Genomic DNA, 23551 nt, shown 5'->3' with positions numbered 1-23551 from the left:
TGAGTTAGGTGCTGATAAAGGAAAATATGTAGGGCTATCTTAAAGGAATTTGACCTTGCCAGAGAGATTGGGAAAGGTTTTCCTGAGGAATGGACAATGGAGCTGAAAACTGGAAGAAGAGTAGGAATTAATTGGCAAAATGGGATGTGGATGGGGTGTGGAAAAGAACAGAGATGGAGAAGCATGGTCCATTTGAAGAACTATTGGAAGGTCAGTGGGGCTGGAGTGCGGAGAGCAGTGGGGCAGGGTGTTGTGAGATAAAGTTAGAGCCAGAGATTAGATGGCATGATAAAGATTTCAGTCTTTATACCAAGAGGCATGGAAAATCATTAAAGTGTTTTAAGCTGTGGTTGGGGGTGAGGGCTGTTGAAGGATTAGGAAGAGCAGTGACTTGAGGAATGAAATAAAGCTGTATTCCTGAAACTATTCCATAAACTATTAAGCCTTCTACAATGGTGAGGCCACCATTTGCTCCAGGTGAACTATGTATATAAAAATAATATTTCTATCTTTGTGCCTGTTTCCCCCCCTTACACAAAAACACTAAGTGATTTTTTTCTCCAGACGTGGGCAACATATCTGAGATGTTCTCAATAAATTAAACTATAAGCTGTGTAGCATTTACAAAATTCACTTTGGGAGACTCTGGAAGGCACCTCAAAGAGTTTGCCATCCAATGGAGCAGAAGAAATGGAATCTTGAGAGATCCCCCGATGTATTTAGACATCGTGTGTATGAAGAAACTATGGAGGCCGGGCGCGGTGGCTCACGCCTGTAATCCTAGCACTCTGGGAGGCCGAGGCGGGTGGATTGTTTGAGCTCAGGAGTTTGAGAACAACCTGAGCAAGAGTGAAACCCCGTTTCTACTAAAAATAGAAAGAAATTATATGGACAACTAAAAATATGTATAGAAAAAATTAGCCAGGCATGGTGGCGCATGCCCGTAGTCCCAGCTACTCGGGTGGCTGAGGCAGGAGGATTGCTTGAGTCCAGGAGTTCGAGGTTGCTGTGAGCTAGGATAATGAAACGGCACTCACTCTAGCCCGGGTAACAGAGCAAGACTCTGTCTCAAAAAAAAAAAAAAAAAAAAGAAACGAAACTATGAAGGGAGAAAGCAAAACAGAGGTTACAAATGTCCACATCAGAAAGAAAGTCACAAGTGTGGATAATTGGAATGGCAGAGCTGGTCAGTGGAAAAGGCACTTCTCACACAGCCACCCTTGTGGAGGCAGCTCTGGGAGGGGTGGGAGAGGGGGAGGATGGTGGGGTGGTGGCGTGCAGGGAGGCTGGCTTATTTCCTGGAGCATGTGGCAACAGAACAGGCTTTGTCTTGCTTTTCTTCCCTTTGCCTACCTCTTTGCTTCTGCCAAGTTCTCTTCCTTGTTTGTAGAAGTGAAATGGACTTCCCTCTTCCCACCTTCCCTTCTCCCTTCCCTTCTCCCCTTCTCAGCCCTCTAGGAATCAATATGACATGGTTTCTATTCATTGGAGCAGTAAGGAAGATCTCAGCAGGTGTTTGAATGATGGCTCCATTGCCTTCTATTTTATATATTGCAAATCCTTTTCTTCTTATAGAAAGGGGTCTTGTAAGGGGGTCCTTTAAAGGCACATTTTAAAAACAACAAGGGCAGTGTTGAGTGCAGATTATTTAAATAATTTGTGTACAAACTTAGAAAAATCTCATTTGTGGAATTACACCAGTTTGTTCAAATGATATTGACTTACAGAACTCAGTTGTGCATGTAAATCTCTATCATAGAACCATAACTTCTGTTTAAAAAAAATCTTTTTACTTTAAAAATTTTGTTTTTAATTGACACATAATAGATACATGACTTCTTGAATTCTAACATTTGACTATTCTCATGGCTCTCTCTCTTCTCCCTCTACACTCTCCCCTGAGTCCACTTAACCCCCACCCCCAGCCAAATCACAAATGCCGAAACCTCAGTGACTGCCCTTCCCCAAACCGTTCGGGACCTGCTCTCTTTTCTCCATCTCACCTTGTCTTTGTCTTCATAAATGCCTTCTCCATTAGCATTAACCCTGGTTCATAAAGCCCTGCTCTCTGTTTCTGCATCCTTCACTGCATTTCTCCTTGTTCTGCCCCCTCTATGTTGTTGTGAAGCTTGATGATGTCTTCCTGGCTCTGACTTTTCTATGGCTTGTCTGTGTTCTTCTCCAGTGGAGCTTGGCCATGGTTGTGTAGGGAGCTCTCAGCCTGTGTCTGGTCCATCCCCAGTGAAGGTGCTTAAGAAGGGCTTTGTGATGACAAGGGGATGACAACTGACTGATAACAGATAAATCAGCCTTGTGTAATTTAAATTGTCCCAAGTTTTAGAAACCAAAGCCATAAAAACCAGTTGGCAGAACATATTGAACCTACTTGATTGTTGGATTTCTGGAAAGTTCTTAACCTAAAGATATCTGGAAGATTATTATTGTTTTCCAAGTTGCTTTTTTTTCAGTATAAAAATGATATATACTCATCATAGAAAACTTGAAAAATATAACAAAGTAGAAAGAAAGAAGAATTAACTCAAAATTATACTATCTCAAATCAACCATAGTTAATAATCAGGGGCATTTGCTTCTGTTCATTTCCCTATGTGGAATATATAGTAAGAAATAAGCATGACTAAAAGGTCATTCTGTAAAAGTGGATACTTGCTTGGTTTTACTCACTTTGGGCCACTAGAAGCTGTAAAATACCATGAAAATGTTAGCAATGCTGTCTCCATATACTGAGACTATCAACCTGTTTTTTTGTTCACTTGTTTTCGTAGTGATCCTCTTCATATCTAATAATTATTTTGTTGTCTTAAGCCTATGAAGTCTCATGTTAATATGGCTGACTCAGCTCTTTCAAGGTTAGAATTTACAATATATATTTTTCTATTATTTTCTTCCAATCTTTCTTTGTTCTTAAGTTTTAGGCGCGTCTCTTATGAATACCATATAGCTTTAGTTATTTGTTTTGTATTCTGACAATCTTTGTCTTTTATAATAATGAATTCAGTCTCTTTTCAGGGATTGTGATTATCATATATCTGGACTTTTCTGTATCTCTTCACTTTGTGCTGTTTGTTTCACTTGTTCATTGCTTCTTTTTCCTCCTCTCTCACCTCTCATCTTTTTTGTATTGATAGAGATTAAAAAAAAAAAATCTTCAAATGGCAGATGGCAGTTTTCAAAATGGCCACAACAACACAATAATAGCTCTTCCTCCATGTACTTTATCCAAAGTGACTCTGCCACTCCTCAGCAAAAGAGGGAGACAATTTCTCTAGCCCTTGAACTTTGGATGGTTCTGTGACTGCTTTGATCAATACAAAATGGCAGAAGTGATACTGTGCCAGGGCATAGTTTTTTTTTAAAAAATAGGCTTTATTATTTTTAAAATTAATAAACTTTATTTTTTAAAGCAATGTTAGGTTTACAGCAAAATTGAGCAGAGAGTACAGAGAGTTTTCATACATGTCCTCTCCTACCAGACACACAGCTCCCCTCCCACTATCAACAACCCCCCCATCAAAATGGTACAAATGTTACAATTGATGAATCTCCATTGACACATCATCGTTATCTATAGTTTACCTTACAGTTCACTCTTGGTGTTGTTGCAAGTCGTTTTTTAAAAGTCTTCTTCATTTCATTTATATATTTTCTAAAATTTCAATAGTAAGAAAAAAATTAAAAAGTTAAAAAAAAATCATCTAGTAATCCTGGGACTCAGAGATAGCTTCTCTTAACATTTTGTTACATAGCCTTTTAGACTTTTTTCTAAGCATATTTTTTACAAAAGAATTTTACTGTATGCACAGTTTGGCAACTCTCTCTTTTTTCCATTTAGCAATACCTTATGAATATCTTTCAATGCCAGTTAGTATTTTTAAAATCACCATTTAAAAATTGCTGTGTAGTACTCTATTATATGCAATATAATGTACTCAACTAATCAGCAATCGTTTGCTATTTAGGTTGTTTACAGTGTTTTCCATCATAAAATACACTGTGATAAACATTCTTGAACAGATATCTCATATATTTGCCAACGATTTCCTTAAGCTAAATTCCTAGAATGAGACTGCTGAGCCAAAGAGAATGCTTATATTGTAAAGCTTTTCCTTTAAATTGCCAAACAGCCCTCTGGAAAGGTTTTGTTGGTTTATAGTCCTGCTACTCAGACATGAGCAGAATGTTGTTTCCCGTGCTCTTGCCAACTTCAGTATTATCATGCTTTATAAATGTTGCCAAGTAACAGGCTCAAAAAATCCAAATCACTGTTGTTTTCCTTTGTATTTCTTCAATACGTAATTAGGCTGAATTTAAAAAAATACTCTAGTTGGCCATTTCCTCTTTTACTTTTATTGATCGCTTAATCATACCATATAAGGGCACAAGAATTTTTGATGGCTGTGACCGAATGGAATCCACCCAAACCAGATATCTCTCCAATATTATTATCTAGAGAGATTTTTTTCATTCAGGATTTTTGAAGATTACAGAAGTAGTAGTTGAGAATGCACATTTCTTCTCTGGAGTAGAGATTGTAGAAATACGCTCCTAGAGGCTGGCTCCTGGTTTACCTGGAACTTAGAAGGGTTCCTCTGGCTACAGCTCATTGTCTTTTTTAAATCTGATCAGTCTGGTCTTCTGGTCTTTATTCATTACTTCTGCTTGTTTAAAATTTACCCCAGGTTGCCCTCTGGGTAAAATTCTGGGCCCAATAATCCTTACAGTATAGCACAATGAAACAGCCTTTTCTCTTTCCCCCAACGATTTGCTATGGGGTGGCGAGGACAACTGTGAAAGAAGTGAAAAAGAGGTGTGTTAATCAAAGTAATTAATGCCAAGTGCTACAATAGAATGTGACATTCCAGTGGCGTAGCACATTAAAAGCTTATTTCCCACTCATGCAAGGTCTAATAAAGATTGGGTGGTCCTCCTGCACACCTGTGATTGGTCAGAGCTATTTACCGGCCCCACCCTGCTCCTGGGACTGGGAAATGGAAAAGCACATGGGCGTTTTGTGAGCACGCAAGTCTCTGCCACAAGAGGGCAGGTTATTCTCATTTAATCATTTCATGCCCACATCACATGGGTAGAGTACACATGTGTTGCATATGGTGAACACCCCCTCATGTATTTAACATTGTATTAATCTTATGAATCATATATATGTTTATGCTCAGAGCTTTTTATCTCTTTTCCTTATCATCATCATAATCATCATCGTCAGCCGCAGCAGTAGCTGTATCAATATTAGCATCGTCACCGTCCTCCTAGGGAACATTTATTCCATTCTTAGTATGGGCCAGTCTTTGTGCTAAGCAATTTACATGTATTAGTTCTTTTAATTGTCAAATGATGTGAAGTAGATACTATTATTATCATTATGTTACAGATATGAACACTGAGATTCAAATAGGTTAAGTAACTTGTGTCTGACTCCAGAGGTGGTATTCTTAGTCACTGTAATCCATGGCCTCTGTATTAGTTTCCTAGGGAAGCAACACATCACCAGAGTCTGGGTAGCTTAGAGCAACAGAAATTTATTCTCTCACAGGTCAAGAGGCCAGAAGTCCTAAATCAAGGCATTGGCTGGATTGGTTCCTTCTGCAGGCTCTGAGGGATAATTTGCTCCATGCCTCTCTCCTAGCTTCTGGGGGTTGCTATCAATTGTGGGCTTCATTGGCTTGTAGATGTATCACTGCATTCTCTGCCTCCATCTTTACATCACCTTCTTCTCTATGTCTCTGGGTGTCTCTCTGTTCCTTTCCTCTCGTTTTAAAGATGCTAGTCATTGGATTTAGGGCTCACACTAAGCCAGTATAGTATCACTCAGTCTTTACCTTGATTACATCTATAAAGGCCCTATCTCCGAATAAGTCACATTCTGAGGTTCTGGATGGACGTGCATTTTGTGGGGACACTATTCAACCCATTACAGCCCTCTATATTGTGTTTACCCAGTACAATATAGGAGGAGCTCCCATGTTACTCTTACTCCCATCAATCTTCATGAACACCAACTTTGGATGTACATTATTCTATTTTCTTATTTGTGGATATTTAGTTTGGAGAGGGCCATAGGGCCTTGGTCTAAATCACACAAAGGCACCGCCTTTTCTGGGATGACTGAGGTTCCTGGCTTGGTGAGCTGTGCTGGGGCTGGAATTAAACCTCTACTTAACCCTTTGGACAGTCACCTTTGTATAGGGCACAATCTCTACACTGGACCTGGTGCCCCAGGTCTGAGAGAATGGAACCTGGGATGGATTTGTTACTGCTGTAGAATATTTAAGGAGTTTTATTTTGCATTTGGCTATTTTCCTTTTTGGAGTAGGAAACACACAATGTCTGAATTGAAAGAGGCCCTAGAGATTTTTTGCTCCAAATGCCTCATTTGCACAGGAGGAAAAAGAATTTTAATATTCTATATTAATATGATGCTTATTGATTCACAAAGCATAGTTGAAATCTATTAGTTTTCAGTTTTGGAAACAGAGATCCAGAAATTTTAACTAACTTTGCTATAAATGAGTATAAGATCCCCGATCTCTTGACTTTCCTCGGTACTCTTAGTTATATCATACTTGCTCAGGTAGAACCCTGCTTCCTATTTTACATCTGGCTGTGATATCTTTATTTAAAAATGTTTATTATCAGGGTCATATTCATCCTTTTATGTCTTTTTTCTAACTTCTCCTGAAACTAACTAAACCTTTCTTCCTCTCTTTTGAACTTTGCTTTGAAGGTTATTTTTTGACCAGATAAAATAAGCTGTAAGTACAGACTTTTAAATTAAAATGACCACCTTTCTGCATATATTTATAAATATTCATCCTTTACTATAATACTTTGCTGTGATGAGCCTGATATTTTATTTATTTATTTATTTATTTTTGAGACAGAGTCTCGCTCTGTTGCCCGGGCTAGAGTGAGTGCCGTGGCGTCAGCCTAGCTCACAGCAACCTCAAACTCCTGGGCTGAAGCGATCCTACTGCCTCAGCCTCCCGAGTAGCTGGGACTACAGGCATGCACCACCATGCCCGGCTAATTTTTTCTATATATATTTTTAGTTGTCCATATAATTTCTTTCTATTTTTAGTAGAGACGGGGTCTCACTCTTGCTCAGGCTGGTCTCGAACTCCTGAGCTCCAGTGATCCGCCCGCCTCGGCCTCCCAGAGTGCTAGGATTACAGGCGTGAGCCACCACGCCCGGCCAAGCCTGATATTTTAATAGCACACATTTCAAATGGCAGAGGAGGAAAAATACAACATCTTACTTTCCTGCAATTCAAGTAACTTTTTTTGAATAATTAATTTTTTTTTTTTTTTTTGTGAGACAGAGTCTCACTCTGTTGCCCAGGCTAGAGTGAGTGCCGTGGCATCAGCCTAGCTCACAACAACCTCAGACTCCCGGGCTCAAGCGATCCTCCTGCCTCTGCCTCCCAAGTAGCTGGGACTACAGGCATGCACCACCATGCCCGGCTAATTTTTTCTATATATATTTTTAGCTGTCCAGATAATTTCTTTCTATTTTTTTAGTTGAGATGGGGTCTTGCTCTTGCTCAGGCTGGTCTCGAACTCCTGAGCTCAAACGATCCGCCCACCTCAGCCTCCCAGAGTGCTAGAATTACAGGCGTGAGCCACCGCGCCCGGCCTGAATAATTAATTTTTTTTCAATTTTGTAGAGAAGAAGTTCAGTTTATTTTTTAAGGGCTAAAATAAACAAAATAAAGAAAAAAATCAAGTCTGCAGTCTAATTAGTAGGCTGGAATTCTTAGCATTTGCTTTCTCCACTGTACCAAATTGTAAGACCCTTGGTGATAGAGAACATCTCTGTTTTCTCTTTATGTTCCTTGGGATTTAACACAATGCCAGTCACACACTTGGCTCCCAATAAATTCATGTTGATTGAATGAATGGCACAATTGCCATCTTTCCTTGCCCATATCCATTCTGCTGTATCCATTCTCTGAATGCACCACACTCTTTCACATCTCTGTGCCTTTGCAGATGCCATTTCCTCTGCGAGGAATGCCTCTTCTCTAGTGATCCTCTGCCACGTTCCTTCTCATCTTTTAAGACCCAGCTCAAATGTCATATTTTTTTGTAAAGCATTTCTCAAGGCCTAGATGATGCCTCATTCATCTTTGTGTTCCCAGTGCCTGACACAGAGGCAAAGATAACTAAATATGTAGTGAATGAGCAAGTGAGTGAAGAGAAGGGACAGAACCACCATCCCTTAGTGGAGAAGAGCGTATCTATACAGTATGCCACATCTAGATTCTTGACTTACTGCTGTGTGACCTAGGTCAGGTTACTTCACCACTCTGAGACTTAACACGTCCTTATTTGTAAAATGGAGATAAAGGTAGTACCTGACTCAAAGGATTCTTGTGAGAATTAAATGAGTTCCTGTATATAAAATCCTTTGCCTAATAAGTGCTAAATAGTAGTCAATGTTGAGAGAATTGTTCTCTGGTTTTTTCTTTGATTTGCAATGGACAGATTGCATTGTGGCTAAATCTGGCTGGACTCACTGTGATCATTTCCGACGGAAATATTTGGGTCGGGAAACCATGGAAGTGCCATGCCGCTACCATTTCCCTCCAAAGTAAAAACTCCAAAAAAGCAAAATCCATGTAACTAGAAAACACTCGCTTAGAATTTCCCCTGACACTTGAGTTTTAAGGGAGACAACCCCCCCCCCCCCACACACACACATCTAACAGAAGGATTTTTATTAAATTGAGAAATATTGCAAGTCACTTCTAGGGGATGACCTTAGAATACTTGCAGCATACTTCTATTCCTTTGCACAGGGGCAAATAGGCATCTTGGGGACTGAATTCAGCCCACTGGCTGGTGATTTTGCCTGACACTATGTTTTAAAAAATTCAAAATGTATGCCGACATGAAAAAAGAAACTACACAGGAATTTTCAAATGTATTTGAAAATTAGTGTAATGAATCTCCATGTAACTTATCATCCAGCTCCAATAATTAGCAATACTCTGTCATTCTGTTTCATCCTTTCCCCTCCCTTTCTTCTTTGTTTTGCTAGAGTATTTTAAAGCAAATACCAGTTATCACGCATTGCACTCACCAATATTTCAATGCGCATCTCTATCAGATAAAGACTTTAAAAATATAGCCACAATCAATAATCACAACCAACAAATTAAGATTGATCTTTTAATATGATCTAATACCCAGTCTGTTTTCCCTGATTATATTAGGTTATTAAGTGTGAAATGTCCAATGGACCATCATTTTGCTTCTCTGTGTCACCTATACATAGTAGAGGTAAAACAGCCTATCTCTCAGGGTTGTTGTGAGGTTCAAATAAGGTAACAGATGTGAAATGAGTTTGTAAACTGTGTAGCTCTACATTTAATGTATTACTATGCATAGGGTATACTGAATTATGCATAACATCCTCTTTCACACCCCTGTGCATTTGCTCTGCTGTTCCCTCTCCTCATAATGCTCTCAAGAGTTAATTGCTAGTCATCTGAGGTCCCCAAACACTTTATGCCTGTTTCTTTACAACATTTGTCACACCGTATGAAAGCCATTTGTTCACATTTCTGTCTTCTGTAAGATTCTGAGCATAAACCATAGTTTATTCCATGCTTGGCACACAGCTGGCTCTCAGTAAATGTCTACTGAACTGATATGGATTGATTTGCACAATTATTACGTGTGCCTCTCTTGAAGGACAAAGTGTATGTCTATGCAATTCTTTAGATATAATATCTAGTAACTGACCAGTCTTATGATGAAGGTGATGATGATGAAATATTCATGAAAATAGAGTTCTGTATTTTTAATTTAAGTAAATGATCAGACTTCTTGAGTATGTGGAATGCCTATCATTTAAAATATTTTTTTCTTGCTGGAGAAAACTTAAGCTCCCTAGCCCTCATTTTTGGCCCCAGTTCTCTGGTTCTATTGATTAACTTAGGCCTTCTTGATCTTTTGCAGCTGGTTTGCCATCCACCCAGTCAGCATGAACAATAGCAACCATCTTGTAAATAGTGACAACGTGGGCTATGCGTCTTACCTTTTTGAGCAAGAGAAGAACAGAGGATATCTACCTGGAGAGGTGAGAATTTATGTCATTGAAAGCTTCATGCAATATTCAGAATAGCTGATTCAAATCTCCGGGATAAAGTGTCATGATGGACCTCACATACTGATATGTGTGGATAGAAAGCATTCACCATCCTCCTTAATAGGGAAAGAAAAATTAAAATAAGTTATAAACCATTTGTTTTTTGTGTTAGATATTACCTATATTGATGGTTTCATAAAGTTATAATTAAAGAGGGAAGGGCAAGTTTAAGATGTTTGTGCAATATAGTAGTTTTTGATCAAGCTGAAAATATGACAAACTGTGTTGTTTACTTTTGTTTTTAGAGCTAGGGAAGTACTAAGCACCCTTTTAATTGTGTAAGAGTCATGAATGAGGACGGGTGATGTGTCCTTTTCACTGATCCAGGCTTCCCTCTTAGTGGTGAATTTCCTTTCAAGGACCCTGCTCTATTTTCCTGCAATAAGACCTAAGTCAGAGACAAGCTGAATCCATCACACTTGTTTCTGTAGCTTTGAAACTCAGTGAATGATGGGATCAGACATGCGACGGGGGCAGGAACTCAATCCATGTACTCCAGGAAGCTCTTCAATTTTGGGTAAATTAGTGGCCACAGACAGATCAGTGAGAAGAGGAAGCCTGCTCTGCTTGGCCCCAGCATCCAAGCACCAAATGCAGAAGAATAGAAGATAGGATGAGAGTTCTGCGCCCTTGCTTAGAATTAATCTTCCATTCTAAAAGTAGTAGCTCCCATTAATATTCAGTCTGAACTTTTAGCCCTGCCTTAGTCTGTTTTATGTTGTTATAACAGAATACTGTAGACTGGGTAATTTATAAAGAAAAGAGGTTTATTTTGGCTCATGATTCTGTTGGTTGAAAAGTTCAAGATTGTATGGCTGCATCAGGTGGGGGCCTCATGCTGTCTTCATTCACGGTGGAAAGTGGAGCCGGCATGTGCAAAGAGATCGCATGGTGAGAGAGGAAGCAAGAGAGAGAAAACAAGGAAGCCAGCTTCTTTTTAACAACCCACTCTTATGGGAGCTATTGTAGTACATTCCAGAGAGAGTGAGAATGCACCCACCCTGCGGGAACACATTAATCTATGCATGAGGGCTCCACTCCCCTGACTTTATCACTCCTACTAGATCCTACTTCTCAACCCTGCCACATTGGAAATCAAATTCCAACATGAGTTTTAGGGGGCACAAATCACATCCAAACCATAGCAAGCTGCTTTGTTGACAAAACTCACTCTATTTTCTCATTTTAGCCTGCATTGCAGGGAAAAGAAAAGAGATTCCCATTTATGATCATTACCTGAGTGCTAGACACTTTGAGATAAATTATCTTTTTAATATCAAAAAACACATAAGATCTCCAATACTTTGTTATTTCTTACCCTATGAAAATTTAAGACATTTGAGGTGGAATGGTAGACCAGTTGGGTTGAGGCTGATGGCTTGATTGCTCTACTAAGGCTGAAGTGAGAGAGAAAAGATACACAGAGAGCAGGTCCAGATGGTGGCTGGTATATTTAGGTTCAGTTTTATAACAGGAAAGTCTGTATTTGTTTTTTTCTTTTAAGTCAATAGGATATTTATTTTTAAAGACAAAATGGATCTCTGAACTCCAGATAAAACACCAGAGATTAGATTGATGGGTCAGCATTTTGTAATTTGTTTTTGCACACTGTATTATTTTGTCAGAATATTTCTGTTGGAGGCATAAATGTGAAACTCTCATGCTTGGAATAGCTTTGTTGATAATTGGAACATTTTAAGAAATAATCTGTATACTGACTGCATTGGGAGTCTTTTCAGAAAGGAAAAAAAAAATTCTCAGAATATTATATATCCTCTTTTTAGAGTCTGCAAATGAGTTTGAATAGTTTACCAGAGTGGATTGAATGTTTGCATTTTAAAAGGAAGTCATTATAGAAGATAAGAAAGAATAAAACGCAACTGGTGTTTCTTTTGGCAGGGACCATATGTAGCAGCTTTTGCTTCATCAAACCTAGGAGATGTGTCCCCCAACATTCTCGGGCCACATTGCATCAACACAGGAGAGTCTTGCGATAACGCCAATAGCACTTGTCCCATTGGTGGGGTAGGTAACTATGGAGCATGAAATCTTTGTTTTTGCATCTCATGTGTGCTTCATGTTTGAATATTTATCATTAATTTACAAATATGTTGTCTTCAAGTATACACTAGCCTACTTATCTCTCTTCTTAAAAGCACCTGCCCAAACCCACTAAATTTTGATTGGGTAAAGTTCTATTTTTCCGCATGGATGACTGTTAAGTTTTCTGAATGGTGAGACAATTTGGTAAGGGTCAGAGATTAACTATCCTTCCCCAAACTTGGACAATCTGAAATGTTTTGCCTTGGCATTTCTGAAGTCACAAGTTTGTACCAAAAAGTGCCTGTCTGAGACATTGATCACTGATTTAAAATCTATAGTATTTTTACGTAAGGTTGAAATTCCTTTTCCTTTCTTTTAAAATTACAAACTAAACGTAATGGTGTAAAAAATTTAAACAATGTAGAAGCATAGTGTGTAGTAAAAAGTGAAAGTCCCTGTTCTTTTTCCTTTCGTCTATGCTCAGGCCTTCCCAACAGTTACTATTTCACACCTCTTCATATACATTTATTTAATTATTCAAAAACAAAATTTTATGAATTATTTATGGATTTATTTATGGGCCCAGGACTTGAGTTTTCCACCTAATTTGTCTTAGAAATCTTTTTATGATTATGTCTAGATCTTTGTAGCAATTTTTAAAGACAATAAGTAAGGCTACACCATTGTTTATTTAATTGCTTTCCTCCAATATTCATTTAGATTTGTTTTCAACTTTGATATGAACAGCAGATGTTAGTTTTTCAGCTCTTATTCTTGTGTTTGTAGGTTTCACCTGTAATATTACTTTTATTATACACTATTTCTGGGCTATTTATTCTATCCCAGTAAACCCCACCCAATGAACAATATAGTTTCACAATTGTACTTTTGTATGTTACTATTTTTATATTGAAAGTCTTTGTTGCTATCCATTTGCAAAATTTTCACACATTATTAATTTGTGATAAATTTTAAGATTACTTGTTAAATTCCAAAATTCATAGGTTAAATGGTTAAATAAATTATTAATATGATACTTATCTGCAATAAAATATTATGCATTAACTTAATGTCTTATGTTGGAATATTGAATAACATAGGGAAAACCTCATACTACACAATGTTGAGAAACTCAGGGTTTAATATTATATATTCATTATGATTAAAATTTCTAAAATACATGTATTATCATAAAAAGACAAAAGGAAACATCCTGAATTGTTAACCATGCTTTCTTCTTTTTGTCACTATTGTGAGGGAGTTTTATTCTCCTATTTATGCATTTATGTATTTTTTTTCTACAACGAGCATACTTTACTTTTATAATCAGAAAAAATTACAACAAAATCAAACCTCCCTCCCCCCATGATAGAATCCTGTTTCCCTCTGGACCCTCCACGTGTTGGATTGTTCTCCCTTCGGTTTGCCAGGTGGCTGCCGGCAGCAAGGAAGGCAGTATGCCCACCACTCCCAACAGTAGAAGTGAGAAGAAACCTCTCCTTCAACCATGGAACCAATCTTCTTTTCGGTCTGAATGAGCCAATTTATGTCACATGCCCATCTCTGGGCCAAAACAGTTGCTTGGGAAATGGCAAGTGTTGTTTGGCTTAAGCTGGGGTCCCTGAAACAATGTCTGTCAAGGCCTAGGAAATTGCCATGATTGCCTTATATTAACTGGAATTAGGAATAGGATCAGCTTCCTCTGTCTGAGTCACTTTGGCCACAGGGAGAGAGATGGCTATCTGAACAAAATCAGGGTTCTCTTAAGAAAGAGAAAGAGGGAAATGGGCAAACATTGCCACATTTTCTGCTTTGATGTGGTTTCTCTAAAAAGGCTTTTTTTTAAATTTAGAAATTAGCTTTAATGTTTTAAAAAATATGTATATGCTCATTAAAAATTTCAAACAATATTGAAATGTTCAGAAAATAAAAACTTATCCCAAAGGAGCACCCTCTCCCCCAACAATGATCACTACTGGTAAAATTTTAGTAAACAACCTTCTAGACAGCTTTTTATGTCTCTATGACATATATACAAGTATGCACTTACATAAATGGGATACTGTAATTCTATGACCTGTTTTTCTTGTTTCTAAGAAATATGCTTTAAAGCACTCTGTAAACTAACTCTATAATTTTCTGTTTTAAGTGCCATAATTTAGCTAACCCATCCCCCACTGATAGGTATTTTCTTTTCCTACCTCCTCCTTCCTTCACATGGTCTTTCCAGTCTATCTTCCATCCTTCCTTCATATAAGCATACTATGATCGCTGTTCTTATCATACATATTTTCACATGTGTATGAGTCTCACCTTAAGATAAATTCTTAAAAGCGAGTTTGCCGTCAAAGAGAAAGTGCATTTAACATATGCTAAACTGCCCAGATACTCTCTCAATGACATTTCCACCCACAATGTATGTATGAGTGACAGTTTCCCTAAACCCTCACCAAAACCAGGTTTGTCACTCTTGTAATCTTTGGCAACACAAAATGCAAAGAGTTATCTCTTCATCATTTAAATTTACATTTAATTATTCATGAGATGGACCTTATTTTAATACTGAATGGCAATTCACATTTGTTTTTAAATTATGAATTACCTATTTCATCTGTATGCTATGATGTATCCATTAGGATGCTTTCTACCACAAGTAAGAGAAAGCCCAACTCAATATGAATGAATCAAAAGGCATTAATAAGGTAGGCCGGGTGAGGTGGCTCACGCCTGCAATCCTAGCACTCTGGGAGGCCGAAGCGGGAAGATTGCTTGAGGCCAAGTGTTCGGGACCAACCTGAGCAAGAGTGAGACCCTCATCTCTACAAAACATAGAAAAAAATTAGCCGGGTGTGGCAGCATGTGCCTGTAATTCACAGCTATTCAGGAGGCTGAGGCAGGAGAATCACTTGAGCCCAAGAGTTTGAGGTTGCAATGAGCTATGATAATGCCATTGAACTCTAGCCTGGATGACAGAGAAAGACTCTGTCTCAAAAAAAGAAAGAAAGAATGAATAACGGCATTTTTTCTTATTGACTTTTTAAAGCTCCTAATATATTAAAGTCTTAGTTTTGTCAAATCAGAGCAAACTTTTCTTCTGGTTTATCAGTTGTCTTTCAGCCTTATTTATGTTTTTCCCCCCATATAAATATTTAAAATATTTAAGCCCTCATATTTAACTAAGCTTGTTCTAGATAATTTTTAGAAGGGTCTTCCACACCCATATTTTCACTTAGTACTTTTTAAATTTCATTTATAATATTTGAGTGTTCAATCAATCTTCAATTTTTCTGATGTAAGAAGTAGGAAATATGGCCAGGTTTATTTATTGATTTTTTTTTTTTTTAGAGTGCCAGCTAGTTGCTCCAATATAATTTTAACTGAGTTTCAATTTCAGGTGCATGAGCAAGAGTCATAGGCAAGAACAATCGAGTAGAAAGATGTGCAGCCAATGGAAAGACCTGGCTTCAAGTCTTAGCTCAGACATTAGCTACCTGTGCTGTCTCCAACTAACCCTTGAACCCACCTGAGCCTCAGTTTCCTTATTTTTAAAAGGTGCTGGAGTAGATCATTTCTGAAGACAGTCACTGCCCCAATTCCATGTATGATTTTGTTTATCCTAGTGTATAGGTTGAGAGAATATCTGAAAAGAAATACTAGAATGTGGCTTAAAAATCTGTTTGTGTAGATTCAGATGTAATTTTCTGTTCCCTAAAATAATTGCTTATTTCACTAAGAATGCACCTTGTCTCATTTTGTTCCAGCCTAGCATGTGTATGGCTATGGGACCTGGACAGGATATGCTTGACAGCACACAAATTATAGGACAGAGCATATATCAGAGAGCAAAGGTAAGCCATGGGCCTCATCCTTTCATCTTCTTTTGAAATTGTTCTGTAAGATCCATTGACAGTGCTCATTAGGAAGTTAAGAATTGTGAGGAAGACAGTAAAAGTTCAGGCTGTGTAGGGGAGTCTGGAAGGGTCAGCTTGGAAAGTCGCCTTCAAAAGCCACACGGGAACCTCTCCTTGACTGCTCGGGTCTGACTTCTTATAGGAAATACATCTAAAACCAAGTCTTCAGGAAAACATTCTATTTCAGGCTGTTTAGAAAGCCAGAGTGCTTGCTTCAGACAGCAGGAAGATAGGTAGATTGTAAAGTTTTCAATTAACGTGGCTTCAGATATGACCAGACTGATCCTAATTCTCAGAAGTCTCTCAGGCTTTTGCCTGCCAGAAGTCACCTGAGTATTTCTTAACTTTTCCTTTGGTGACAAGGCAAAGCTTTGAACTGGCACAACTCCCAGTTCTTGCCACTTAGATTCAAGTTAGTTCCTAGTCTTTCTTTTCTTTTTAAAAGAAGGGAGAATCTCCTTCAACCTCTCCAGTGAGGTTCCTATGACTTAACTCTACCCTCCTCCCCCTCCTAAATTTTATCTACCGTTTTGTCCCCATATTTTGTTTCAGCTTCTGTGGAGACAGATTTCCAAGTGAAAGACAAAAGATGACTTTGAATTGAGATGTCCCTGATAAAGATAGTTGAATTCTTTTCTTTTTATATCTTACTCAGACCTTTGTCGTGTGTGTGTGTGTGTGTGTGTGTGTGTGTGTCTATGTTTGTGTTTAAGTAAATAATTTATCCCATGGGTTCTAAAATGTTTCGGGAGCAATTAAGAAAGAAGAAAAGCGTCTTTAAAAACATCAGATGCAAAATTGGTAGCAGCAGCCAGCCTAATTGCTGCAGTTTCTTTTTAATTACTGTGGTATTGTCAGTGGATTATTCTAAATTAACAGATTCTCTTTAGAATGTGCACCCATGACACACTTTAGTGTCAAAAATTTTGTTCCCGTTCTGGGCCTGGGAGCCATAGAGATTTGTCCCACATTCTGGATTCTCTTCTCAGCAAGGCACAACTTCCCTGTTAATTAGGAGAGAAAGGCTGCAGCTGGTGTTGCTGTGATTTATCCTGAGCGCTCATATGTGACTTTTGAAATTGGGGTGGCCACAGAGCGGAAATGAGCTAGGCGCCAGGCAAGAGGACTTGTGCTGAAACAGGATTTGCCTATTGTATAATACGGATCAATAAAAACAAACGTTTCTAAACATGTTTTGACTCACATTTCTCAAAAGATTGAAAAAGCATCAATTGACCATATTTAAAAAAAAACAAAACAAAAGCCCCAAAGGGTGGATTGTGGGCGGGGAAACTGATGCGGATGAAATGGGGTCTCAAGTCTTCCCAGCCTGATTTTTAAGGGCCAGTCCTGTTGGAGAACTGAAGAATTCTGAGAGGAAGTCTCCATAAACACACCCTAGGATACACTCTCATTCTGGCAAAGGAAGTAATTTGGCCCACCTATTCCTAATCTTCTTGATGGTCTCTCAAGTGAGATTGGGGCCTTTTGTACCATGGCCTATATCGCTAGAATTTTATTTTTGTGGGGAGTAGATACAGGTCAACGGTCTCGGAGACGTCAAGCTTCGGGAAACTACTGGGGTCAGTAGAGAGACCCACCTGGGTGGTGGCTGTTTTTAAGAAGCCAGCAAAACAAAAGCTTTGTGAAGAGATGCTTTTCCACACTGGTACTTATTGAGAACAGTTGGTAGTATTCACGTCACCTTTTTTGCTTGGAACAGTAAGCCTGTGTGTTTTCTAGGAACTGTGTGCCTCCGCCTCCCAGGAGGTAACCGGACCACTGGCATCGGCGCACCAGTGGGTGAACATGACGGATGTGACCGTCTGGCTCAATTCCACACACACAGTAAGTGTCACTGAGTCACACTGGTTATGTCGCAAGGGTAAAACTCTGGGTTGATCTCATTATTTATTTTCAGCTTAACCTCTGTTTCTTTTTTTGTTTTTCTTTTGTTTTTAAAACCTTTCATTTAGGCAAAAACATGCAAACCAGCACTGGGCTACAGTTTTGCAGCTGGCACAATTGATGGAGTTGGAGGCCTCAATTTTACGCAGGGTGAGGTGAAGTCTGATGAAACCTGTGGTTCCAGATTCTGAAGCTTCAGGGTTCTGTTCTTTAATAAGGTTTCACTGTAGCCAATACCTTTATTATTTTTATTTTTAAACTCAGGGGTCTGCTGGTTTTCCAGGTTTGTACATGACAGCCCAGATTTCCGAGGGATAGGTGTCTTTGTGACTTAGCTTTTCATTAATTCAAATATAATCAGAGACAGATTCTCTTTGCATTTCAATGTATCGATGAATAATTTTACATTGGGCTGGGCTGAGTTGAGGGGCTGGGGAGGGAGATTGTTGTTCAACAATATGAACCTTCAACAATATGAATCTGCTCTTCCATCTCATTGTCTCTCTGATTCCTTTAATGGAGCCAGTATTCCTCAGGGCAGAGGCCTTTAGGAGCCTAAAGCATGTGGCCTCAGGTCCTCTTCCTGCGTGTATTTCCACAGATTTGTGACTGATTATTTTAGCTTTTATATTTTTACACTGACTGAAATATCACTAATAATATGCATTATAAAATAGAAAAAGTGGAAAAAAATTGAAGAGTACCACCTACATGCATCATTTTGGCTCATTTCATTCTTGTCTTTTATATATGTATACAGTTGACCCTTGAACAACATGGGGGTTAGGGAAACCGACCCCTTGCACAGTCAAAAATTTGTGTGTAACTTTTGACTCCTCCCAAATTTAACTACTAATAGCCTGCTACTGACTGGAAACCTTACTGGTAACATACACAGTCGATTAACAGGTATTTTGTGTGTTATATGTATTATAAACTGTATTCTTACAATAAAGTAAGCTGGAGAAAAGAAAATATTATTAAGAAAACTATAAGGAAGAGAAAATATATTTACTAGTCATTAAGTGGAAGTGGATCATCATAAAGATCTTCATCCTCATTGCTTCATGTTGAGTAGGCTGAGGAGGAGGAAGAAGAAGGGTTGGTTTTGCTGTTTCAGGGGTGGCAGGGGCAAAAAAACATTCATGTAGAGGTGGACCTGTACAGTTCAAACCCATGTTGTCCAACGGTCAACTTTATTTTGGAACCATTAATTTAAAAATTAACGAGTATAGTTGTAAGTTGGTATACTTGGCATCATAATTCCTGGTAATCTTTCATCCATTTTGGTCTAATGTTTTGAAGCAATAATTTATTTTAAAAAACAGCTTTATTGAAATATCATTCATTCACAGTGAGATTTACCCATTCACAATTCAATTTATCCATTAATTCATCCAACTATAGATAATTCAATGGTTTTTAATATATTCACAGATATATGCAACCATCAACACATGTTTTCAGAGTTCATCTATGTTATAGCATGCGTCAGTACTTCATTCCTTTTTTATGGCTGAATAATATTCCATTGATATACAAGGTTTTGTTTATACATTCCTCACTTGATTGACATTTGGGTTGTTCCATTTTTGGCTATTATGAATAACGCTACTGTAAATATTCATGAACAAGTTTTTGTGTGAGTGTATGTTTTCATTTTTCGTGTGGGGTATATATTTAGGAGTAGAACTGCTGGATGATAAAACTTTATGTTTGATCATCTGAGGAACTGCTGGACTATTTCTAAGATGGCTGCACCATTTTATTCCCACCAGCAGTGTATATATAGGGTTTTGATTTTTCCACACCTTCACCAATATTTGTCATTGTCTGACTTAGCAAATCTAGCCACCCTAGTGAGTGTGGAGTGATATCTCTTTGTGCTTTTGATTTGAATTTCCCTGATGATTAATGATGTCAAACATCTTTTCCTATGCTTATTGGATATTTGTATATCTTCCTTGGAGAAATGTCTATTCATATATTTTTCTCATTTTTACATTTGGATTTTTTAATCTTATTATTTAGTTGTAAGTGTTCTTTGTGTATTCTATATACAAGTCCCTTATCAGATGTATGATTTGAAAATATTTTCTCCCATTCTGTGGGTCGTCTTTTCACTTTCTTGATTGTATTCTCTGAAACACATAAGTTTTTAATTTTTAGTAAGTCCAAATTATCTATTTTTTTGGTTACTCATGGTTTGGTGTCATATATAAGAATCTTTTGCCAAATTTGGTGTGATGAAAATTTACCCCTATTTTCTAAAAGTTTTATAGTTTTAGTGCTTATATTTAAGTCTTTGACCCATTTTAAGTTAATTTTTGTATGTAGTGTGAGGTAAGGGCCCACCTTTGTTATTTTTATATATGGCTATCCAGTTATCCCAGCATCATTTATTGAAAAGACACTGGGTGCTGTGGCTCACTGTAATCCTAGCACTCTGGGAGGCTGAGGTGGGAGGATTGCTTGAGTTAAGTAGTTCAACATCAACCTGAGCAAGAATGAGACTCTGTCTCTACTGAAAAAAAATAGGAAAATTAGCCAGGTGAGGTGGTGAATACCCATAGTCTCAGCTACTTGGGAGGCTGAGGCAGGAGGATCAATTGAGCCCAGGAATTTGAGGTTGTAGTGAGCTATGATGATGCCACTGCACTCTAGCCCCTACCTAGCCTGGATGACAGAGTGAGACTCTGTCTCAAAAAAAAAAAAAAAAAAAAAAAAAGAAAAGAAAAAGAAAAAAAGAAAAGGCTATTCTTTACTCACTGAATAATATTGGCACACTTGTTAAAAATTAGTTGACCATAGACGTGGTTTTATTTCTAGATTCTCAATTCTATTTCATTGATCTACATGCCTAGCCTTGTGCTAGTGTCACTCTGTCTTGGTCACTGTTTGTTTTGTAATTGGAATGTATGAGTCCTCCTACTTTGTTTTTCTTTTCTAAGATTGTTTTGACTATTCTGGGTCCTTTGTAATTCCACATGAATTTTAGAATCAGCTTATAAATTTCTACAGTCAGCTGGGATTCTGATAAGAATTGCATTGAATCTGTAGACTAATTTGGGAAGTATTGCCATCTTAACAATATTACGTCTAATGATCCATGGACATGGATGTTTTGCCATATATTTACATCTTCTTTAATTTTTTTTAACAATGTGTTGTGGTTTACAGAGTATAAATTTTATAATTCTTTTGTTAAATTTATTTCTAAGTATTTTATACTTTTTGATACTATTATAAGTGGAATTGTTTTCTTAATTTCATCTTTGGATTTTTCATAGAAAGTATATACACATACAATTGATTTTGTATATTGACTTTGTATCCTGCAACCTTGCTGAATGCATTTCTTCTATTTTTTTTTTTATGGGTTATTTAGGGTTTTCTTTTTTCTCTCTCTTCCCACTTCCTTTCCTCTCCTCTCCTCTTCTTTTTTCTATTAGAGACAAGGTCTTGCTCTGTCACCCAGGCTGGAGTGCAGTGGCCCAATCACAGCTCACTGCAACCTTCAACTCCTGGCTCGAGCAATCCTCCATCCACAGCCTCCTAAGTAGCTAGGACTACAGGCACATGACACCACATTTGGCTAATTTAAAAAATTTTTTGTAGAGACGGGGTCTTGAACTTCTGGCTTCAAGTGATCCTCCTGCTTTGGCTTTGCAAAGTGCTAGGATTACAGTCATGAGCCACCATGCCTGGTTTAGGGTTTTCTATATACAAGCTCATGTCATCTGCAAATAGACATAGTTTTAATTCTTCTTTTGCAACCTGGATGTCTTTTATTTATTTTCCTGGCCACAACCTTCAGCACAATGTTGAATAGAAGTGTCAAGAGTAAATACTTTGTGTTGGTCCTGCTAGTAGGGGGAAAGTTTTCGGTCATTTATCATCAAATATGATGTTAACTGTGGGTTTTTAATTGATGCCTTTTATCGGGTTGAAGAATTGACTTCTATTTCTAGTTTGTTGAGTGCTATTATCATGAAACAGTATTGGATTTTTGTCAAATGCTTTCTTCTTTGTTTGTTGAGATGATCATGTGATTTAAAAAAATTCTATTAGTACGTTTATTATACTACGTTAATCAATTTTGGAATGTTAAACCTACCTTGCATTCCTGGAATAAATCCCAGTTAGGCATGGTATATAACAATTCTTTCCGTATGTTGCTGTATTCAGTTTGCTAGTATTTTGTTGTAGATTTTTGTGTGCATATTCATAAGAAACATTGATCTGTAGTTTTCTTTTCTTGTGATATCTTTGTGTGGTTTTGTATCAGGGTAATATTGACCTCACAGAATGAGTTAAGAAGTATTCTGTCTTCTATTTTTTGGGAAGAGTTTTTGTAAAGGTGGTATTAATTCTTCTTTGGCAGAATTCAGCAGTGAAGCCGTCTGAGCTGGGCTATTCTTTGTGGGTAATTTTCTTAAAATAATACTAATTTAATCTCGTTACTTTTTATAGGCCTATTTAGATTGCCTGTTTCTCCTTAAGTCAGTTTTGATAGTTTGTATCTCTCTAGAAGTTTGTCTGTTTCATCTAAGCTATCTAATTTATTGGTGTATAGTTATTCATAGTATTCCTTTATAATTCTTTTTATTTTTTTGAAGTTAATATTAATTTCTGATTCTAGCAATTTAAATCTTCTTTCTGCTTTTCTAGGTCAATCTAGTTAAAGGTTTGTCAATTTTGTTGATTTTGTCAAGAAACCAGCTTTTGTTTTAATTAATTTTCTCTATTATTTTTCCATGCTCTGTTTAATTAATTTTTTGTAATCTTTATTTCCTTCTTTTTGCTTGATTTAGGTTTATTTGCTCTTCTTTTTCCCTGTCTTGAGGTAGAAGTTAGGTTATTGGTTTGAGATCTTTCTCTTTTTTAATATGGGCATTTAGAGCTATAAATTCCCTGCTGAGCACTGCTGTCACTACATCCCATATGTTTGGATGTGTTGGGTCTTCATTTTCATTCATCATAAAGTATTTTTGGATTTCCATTTGATTGCTTCTTTCATCATTAGCTATTTAGGATCATGCTGCTTAATTTTACATATTTGTGAGTTTCCCCAATTTTTTCCTGTTATTTATTTATTTCATTTCATTGTAATTGTGAACATACTGTGTGTTATTTCTGCCCTTTATAATTTATTATGGTTTATTTTATAACCAGCACATGGTATATCCAGGATAATGTTCCATGTACACTTGAGAAGAATGTATAGTCTGTTGTTGTCAGATGGAGTATTCTATAGGCTATATATTAGGTCTAATTGGTTTCTAGTGTTCAAGTTTTCTATTTCCCTGTTGGTCTTCTGCCTAGTTCTACCCGTTATTGAAAATGAGTTATTGAAAGTTCCACTATTATTGTTGAATTAAATAAGGATTCAGGAGAGGTTCTTTCAGGGAACACAAGTCAGACAACTGGTGTTGTGAGTTGGAGGTGTCATTTTTAGTTCTCAAAACAGGAAAAGGGTGGTTTAGTTCATAAATCTACA

General features: G+C 37.5%; 1 protein-coding gene across 4 annotated transcripts in view; it reads left to right on the top strand.

Moving 5' to 3' along the window:
- The window catches only part of ASAH2 (N-acylsphingosine amidohydrolase 2), an 82871-nt gene that overhangs the window by 37698 nt on the left and 21622 nt on the right, over positions 1-23551 (top strand). For all 4 annotated transcript variants that reach the window (XM_069459785.1, XM_069459781.1, XM_069459784.1 and 1 more), the window contains 5 exons: positions 10000-10120; positions 12089-12214; positions 15994-16080; positions 17887-17991; positions 18120-18201. In XM_069459785.1, the coding sequence (XP_069315886.1) occupies positions 10000-10120; positions 12089-12214; positions 15994-16080; positions 17887-17991; positions 18120-18201 (521 nt within the window). The remainder of the gene's footprint in view (positions 1-9999; positions 10121-12088; positions 12215-15993; positions 16081-17886; positions 17992-18119; positions 18202-23551) is intronic.

This window comes from Eulemur rufifrons, chromosome 28 (genome assembly GCF_041146395.1).
Source record: "Eulemur rufifrons isolate Redbay chromosome 28, OSU_ERuf_1, whole genome shotgun sequence".
Lineage (NCBI taxonomy): Eukaryota > Metazoa > Chordata > Mammalia > Primates > Lemuridae > Eulemur > Eulemur rufifrons.
Note: the sequence above shows the minus strand (reverse complement) of the source record. Positions and strands in the feature narration are given on the sequence as shown.